General features: G+C 40.5%; 2 protein-coding genes across 2 annotated transcripts; both read left to right on the top strand.

Annotated features, from left to right (window-relative positions):
- Nucleotides 1-1,212: 1,212 nt before the first annotated feature.
- On the top strand, nucleotides 1,213-2,256 carry LOC110697926. Its single transcript, XM_021875330.1, has one exon. The coding sequence runs from the start codon at nucleotides 1,213-1,215 to the stop codon at nucleotides 2,254-2,256; it is 1,044 nt and encodes a 347-aa protein (XP_021731022.1).
- Nucleotides 2,257-2,502: 246 nt separating this feature from the next.
- Nucleotides 2,503-3,564, top strand: LOC110697925. Its single transcript, XM_021875329.1, has one exon. It carries the CDS (start codon nucleotides 2,503-2,505, stop codon nucleotides 3,562-3,564), a length of 1,062 nt encoding a protein of 353 aa, XP_021731021.1.
- The last annotated feature ends 3,898 nt before the right edge of the window (nucleotides 3,565-7,462 follow it).

Below are 7,462 nucleotides of genomic sequence, written 5' to 3'. Positions count from 1 at the left end.
GATTCTTGTGCGCCAAGGCTTAGCCGTTTTTCTTATCTTTTTAGGCTCATATAAATACTTTTTAGCCTTGTTTTTCTGGATTATTCATTAAGCCTTATATTATTTTTATTCTCTCATTAAGAACTAGTTCTCCATCTATTTTTTTCTAAGTTTTGTAATTCAAGATTCAAGATTCAAGGTTTCTACCTTCAATTTTATTCAAGATTTGGTATTTATTTTTCATCCTTTGTCATTTAATTATGTTTTCATTATTTATTATTGTTTTTGTTTCTTTAATCATGTGTGAGTAGATTCCTTAATTCAAGATCTAGTGTAGCCCCATTATTATTGATGCATGATTTAAATCTTTAAATTCTTTAATAACTTTAACAATTGAATTGCTAAATTGATTGTGATTATGCCAATGCTAGGTTAGACGTAACTATAGTATTGCGATTATTCCATTGTTTTTATCACAGCGAGAGTTGGGTATAAACGGATTTGAGTAAATCAATTTAGAGTTTGATTCATAACACGAGAGTAGTTGGGTTTGATAATTGGGAAGTGAGAGCAATGTGTTTAATGTCTTTAATATGCATGATACCATGAGAATAGGATTGATTGTATGTTAGGGAAGCCATTGATACTCGAGAGAGATCCTTGGTAATTATTAGGGTTTACTTTTCCCCGTTCAATTGAATTCGTATGTTAAGGGTAGAATTACAATTGCATTAATAATAGTTGTGGTGAAACTAGATCTTGGATGTTTTTAATTGCTCGATTTAATCATCTTAATTAGTTTATTTTCGAATTTTTCCTATATTTTAGACCCTTAGTTATCGATTATAATTGATTCTTGCTTAGTAGAAATTCGAGTCTATTTAATTATTTTTGAACCTTAGTCTCTTGGGATCCGACCCTTACTTGCCAGTCTACATTAGTATTGGTCTGTTAGGTTATTTTTGATATGTACGCGACACGCCTACCAAATTTTGGCGCCGTTGCCGGGGACTAACGGTTTCATTAGATTAATTGTGATTCATTTTTGCTAGGCTTATTTCGTTGCTTCGGCTATTTTCTCTTGTGTTTTTGATAATCTTTCTCTAGTTTTCTTGTTGCATGCCCACACGAAGCTTAGGTTCAAAAGATCTAGCACCTTTTGATTCTGAAATCGTAGCCACCGCAAGAAGACGAGCAGGTAGAAGAAGAAGGAGAAATCAAACCAATAGAAACATGGTAAACCAACCAACGAAATCCCTTTTGGAGTACGGTATTCCTGATACGACTACCAGAGTCCTTTCAAGCATCATAAGACCACCAGTCACGGCTCAGCATTTCGAGCTCAAGCCACAATTCATACAGTTCATCTCCAATGATTCATTTGCAGGGCTACCACACGATTTCCCCGTAAGCCATATAGATAGTTTTTTGGAGAAATGTGACACTATGAAGTTGAATGGTGTTACAGATGATGCAATCAGACTACGCCTTTTCCCCTTCTCACTTCGAGACAGGGCAAAGGAGTGGTTAAGAGATGAAGGTACTGGCTCGTTCGATACATGGGACAAGTTAGTGAAAGCCTTCCTAGTGAAGTTTTTAGGGAATGAGAAGACTGCAAGATTGTGGAATGAGCTACAAACTTTTAAGCAGTCAGATGATGAGTCTCTCTATGAGGCTTGGAGGATATTTAAAAGATTGCAGAGACAATGCCCTCACCATGGCATTCCAGATTGGATTTTGATGCAAACCTTTTACAATGGCATGACTCATGAGTTCCGTATTTACATAGATGCTGCGTCAGGAGGTTCTCTCTTGACAAAGAACCCCACCGAAGCTAGGGAGCTCATAGAGAAGATGGCGGCTAATGATAACTATCATCTTGGAGGCCGAAACACTGTGAAAAAGGGAGGTAAACTTGATGTTGATGCTTTAACTATGCTAACTAGTTCTGTTCAAGCACTAACAAGCAGGTTTTATAAGTTCCAAGCAGGAACTTCTAACACCCCACAGGAGTTGTGTCAGTTATGTCATGTGCAGGGTCATGTTGCTCCAGATTGCCCACAGATTTCGCAGAATACAGAAGAGATGTCAATCGAGCAAGCCAATGCTTTCTACTCCTCTAACCCAAAGAGACCTGATGACCCTTATTCCAACACCTATAATGAAGGATGGAAACACCATCCTAACTTCTCATACAAAAATTCCCAAGCACAACAAAACCCTCCACCACCACCTCCATCCAACACCTACAACCAACCACCACCTGGTTTCCAATAGAAAACAACCAATGCCCACCAACCAATGCAACAAAAACCTCGGAAATCAAGCCTAGAGGTGACATTAGAGAGCTTTATAACCGCAACAAACAGTGCCATCCAACATCAAAATAGCTCTATCCAACAGTTGCAGGCTCAGGGTAAACTTATGGAGAATCAGATAAGCCAATTGGCCAACCAATTTAGCCAAGCCCTAAAGACTCCAGGAACCTTCCCAGGCCAGACTGAACAATCTCAAAAAGGCTAAATGAATGTCGTCACCCTGAGGAGTGGAAAGCAGTTGGAAGATCCTCTTACCAAGGAGCCATCAAGGGAGGTCATTGAAGAAGTAGGTGCAAGTGAGAAGGAAGTTGACAACTCTAGGGTCCAGGATGAATCAAAGGGAGCACCACCAAAGCCACTTGCTCCGTATGTGCCTAAGGTTCCTTTTCCTCAAAGGTTAGCCCAAGCTAAACTTGAGAAAAAGTTCAGTAAGTTTCTTGATATTCTTAAAAAGCTTCATATTAATATTCCATTTTTAGATGCCATATTTGAGATGCCTTCTTATGTAAAATTCTTAAAAGATATTCTATCTAACAAGAAAAAGTTAGAAGAGAATACTACAGTTGCTTTGAATGCAGAGTGCAGTGCTATCTTGCAGAACACTCTCCCTAAGAAATTAGGAGATCCAGGTAGCTATTCGATTCCAGTGAAGCTTGGGGATATCGAAATCAACAGAGCATTGTGCGATCTTGGTGCAAGTGTGAGCCTCATGCCACTATCCATATGCAAGAAGCTGCAAATGGGTGAACTCAAACCCACACGCATATCCCTGCAACTTGCAGACAGGTCAGTGAGGTTTCCTTTGGGTGTACTTGAGGATGTACCCCTCCGAGTAGGTAAGTTTTTCATTCCCTGTGATTTTGTTGTGATGGAGATGGATGAAGATGTGAATGTTCCAATTATACTTGGTAGACCTTTCTTAGCTACTGCAGGTGCAATTATTGATATGAAGAAAGGTAAGATTACTTTTGAAGTAGGTGATGAGAAATTGGAATACTCACTTTTGAATGTTATGGGTGCCCCTTCTATGGGAGACACTGTTTTTCAGGTTGATGTGCTCGATGAGCTGCAGAACGAGAAACTTCCCTTGAATCAGAATGATGATGCTCTTGAACAAGTGCTATTAGGGAAGGAAGATGATAATGGAGATTGGCAGTCTAAGGAGTATACCAGGTTACTTAATGAAGCAAAGGCCAATCCAAATCAGAACCCGATTAGAGAGACATTGGAAGCAATGAGTATTGGGGAGAGTTCTAAGCCTCCCTAGGTAGAGTTGAAACCCTTCCCCTCTAACTTAAAATATGCATATCTTAGTCCAAATAATTCTTATCCCGTTATTGTCAATGCTGAACTCAAGGACACAGAATTGGAGCAATTGCTCAACGTTTTGAAAACATATAAAAGTGTCATTGGGTACACCATTGATGATATCAAGGGCATTAATCCTTCTTTTTGTATGCATAAGATCATTCTTGAAAACGATCATGCCTCTTCTGTAGAACCTCAACGAAGACTTAATCCTAATATGATGGAGGTAGTTAAAAAAGAGGTTCTGAAATTGCTTGTTGCAGGTATAATCAACCCTATCTCTGATAGTAAGTGGGTTAGCCCTGTACAAGTAGTACCAAAGAAGGGAGGTATGACCGTTGTTAAGAATGACAAGGGTGAGCCAGTCGCCACTAGAACTGTCACAGGATGGCGACTGTGTATAGATTATAGGAAGTTGAATAAGGCCACCTTGAAGGATCACTTCCCCTTACCCTTTATCGACCAGATGCTTGAAAGGTTGGCAAAGCATTCCTTTTTCTATTACTTGGATGGATATTCAGGTTTCTTTCAAATTTCCATCCGTCCTTGTGACCAGGAAAAGACTACTTTCACATGTCCATATGGCACCTTTGCATATCGCAGGATGCCGTTTGGATTATGTAATGCTCCTGCCACTTTTCAGCGATGTACGATGGCAATTTTCTCAGGACTCATAGAAAACTCTATGGAAGTATTTATGAATGATTTCTCTGTCTATGGAACAACCTTTGATGTATGTCTTGAAAATCTGAAAAAGGTGCTCCAAAGATGTAAAGAAGTTAATCTAATCTTAAACTGGGAGAAATGCCATTTTATGGTTCAACAGGGAGTTGTTTTAGGTCATGTTGTGTCTAATAAAGTTATTGAGGTTGATAAGGCCAAAATAGAGGTTATAGAGCGCTTACCACCCCCTAACTCTATAAAAGGAGTTCGAAGCTTCCTTGGTCACGCAGGTTTTTATCGGCGTTTCATTAAGGATTTTTCGAAAATTGCTAGACCTTTAACTGAGCTATTGGCCAAGGATGTCCCTTTTGTCTTTTCTGATGCTTGTCTTGAAGCTTTTAACATGTTGAAGGAAGCTTTAATCACTGCTCCAGTCATGCAACCCCCAGATTGGAGTCTGCCGTTTGAGATCATGTGCGATGCTAGTGATTAAGCGGTGGGAGCCGTATTGGGGCAAAGGAAGGAGAAGAAGCTTTATGCCATATACTATGCTAGGAAGACTTTAAGCTCTGCTCAAATGAATTATGCCACAACTGAAAAAGAGATGTTAGCAGTTATATATGCTATTGACAAGTTTCATTCTTATTTGGTAGGTTCCAAGGTCATCATTCATACAGATCATGCAGCATTGAGGTACTTGATGACCAAGACACATGCCAAACCAAGGTTGATTCGATGGATTCTCCAGCTACAGAATTACGACATCGAAATCAGGGATACCAAAGGAACAGAGAATGTCGTTGCAGACCATCTTTCCCGTCTTCTCCTTGACCCTGAAGATGGAGATGATATCCCTTTTGATGATTCTTTTCCTGCTGAACATTTATTAGCTTTATTACAGACTGAATCCCCTTGGTTTGCTGACTTAGCTAATTTTCTCTCCACAGGTACAATGCCTCATGGCTATTCTTCTCAACAAAAGAAGAAATTCTTTTCTGAAGCAAGGAGATACCACTGGGACGATCCCTTCCTCTACAAGGAATGCGCAGACACCATGATCCGTAGATGCGTTCCAGAAACCGAGATAAGTAATATTATTTCACATTGCCATGACCTACCTTGTGGTGGACATGTAGGCCCTTCGAAAACAGTTGCAAAGGTTTTGCAATGTGGATTTTACTGGCCTACGATGTTCAAAGATACCTATGCTTATGTCAAGGCATGTGATAGATGTCAACGGATAGGCACGATTTCCAAGAACGAGATGCCACTTAATAACATACTCGAGGTCGAGTTGTTTGATGTGTGGGGGATATATTTCATGGGTCCGTTTCCCTCCTCTCATGGAAACCGTTACATATTGCTAGCTGTTGATTATGTTTCAAAGTGGGTGGAAGCAATAGCTACTCCAACCAATGATGCTCGTGTGGTAAGCAAGTTTTTCAAGAAAGTTATTTTCCCTCGTTTTGGTTTACCACGTGTTTTGATCAGTGACAGGGGAACACACTTTCTGGAGCATCGATTTGAGGCGATGTTGAAAAAATATGGAGTGCACCACAAGCTTGGAATTGGCTATCACCCACAGACAAGTGGCCAGGTAGAAGTGTCCAACCGAGAGATCAAGTCCATCATAGAGAAAACTGTTGCGCGAACAAGAAAGGACTGGTCTGTGAAGCTAGATGATGCACTATGGGCGTACCGAACGGCCTTCAAAACACCAATTGGTACGACCCCATACAGGCTTGTGTATGGTAAAGCTTGTCATCTCCCCGTTGAGCTAGAACACATGGCATTCTGGGCCATAAAAAGCTTGAACTTTGATGCCAAAGCAGCGGGAGAGAATAGGTTGTTGCAACTCAACGAATTGGATGAGCTTCGCCTTGATGCTTATGAGAGTTTGAAGCTGTACAAAGAGAAGACAAAAAGGTGGCATGACAAGAATCTTGTGAGAAGGGAGTTCAAAGAAGGGGATCAAGTCCTTCTTTTCAACTCTAGGTTGAAATTATTCCCTGGAAAGATTCGGTCTAGATGGTCGGGACCATTCAGGATTAGAAAAGTCTTCCCCTATGGCACGATTGAGTTAGAAAACACAAGAGGGGAACCCTTCAAAGTCAATGGACAACGAGTGAAGCACTACCGAGTCGGTGATCCCATCGGTGAGGGGGTGGATATCACACTCTCGTCCCCATCACCAAGCCGATGAGAAGCCATACGGTCGAGCTAAAGACCTCATAAACAAGCGCTAAATGGGAGGCAACCCATTCTCTAGTTTTTACTCTTAGTTTGTTACTTTTCTTTATTATTTTCTTTTTCTTTGTTTTGATTTCTTTGGTTTGGCCCTTGTGCTTTGGTTTTTGAGTTGTTTGTGATTTTTATTTAGGTGAAAAGTGAGCAAAAAGAAGAAGAAACAAGGAGGAAAAGCGCCAAAAGGAAGGAAAAAGGAGAAAAACCAATTTCTGCAGAGGCACGTCCGTGCCTCTGAGGCAGAAAGTTTGGAGGGATGAAAGTTTAGAGAGGCACGTACGTGCCTCAACACTAGGCACGTCCGTGCCTCGGTTTTCCGTATTTAATTTTTTTTTTTACTTTATTTATTTTCAAAAAAAAAAAAAAAACTGTATAAGAGACACGTCCGTGCCTGCTCAGAGGCACGTCCGTGCCCCTGAGGCAGATTGTTTTTGAAACTCGATTTCTGAAGAGGTACGTCGGTGCCTCCCAGAAGGCACGTCCGTGCCCCCCCCCCCCGAAATAGAGTCACGGGCTCCCTACTCTTTCATTCACAATCCCCCCACTTTCAAACTCAAGAGTTTCTCTCTCCTCTCCTTCCACTCAAGATTTTCGGCCTTCCCCTCTTCAATCTATCACCCAAACTCACAATTCTTTACATAATCTTCAACATTCTCATCCTTCTACTTAATTCTCACACTCCATTATCAACAAAAATCATCCCAAACACAATTTTACCCAATTTTTCAAGAACCCTAGATTCAAAAATCAATTTGGGGCCTTTTGATTTAAAGTTCTTTGGAGAAATTGGAAGGAAAGGAAGGGATTCAAGGGTGCTATATACGTCAATTGTGGATCATTTGTGGTATTTAAAATCCACCATACCTTGGGTAACCTCTTCTCTCACTTTCTCTCTCTAGGTTTTCATGAATAATTTGCTATAAATTGTTCAAAAAAATTGTTGGAGATTG

Source organism: Chenopodium quinoa, unplaced genomic scaffold (assembly GCF_001683475.1).
Source record: "Chenopodium quinoa cultivar QQ74 unplaced genomic scaffold, ASM168347v1, whole genome shotgun sequence".
NCBI lineage: Eukaryota > Viridiplantae > Streptophyta > Magnoliopsida > Caryophyllales > Amaranthaceae > Chenopodium > Chenopodium quinoa.
This window is presented reverse-complemented; position numbering and strand designations above follow the sequence as displayed.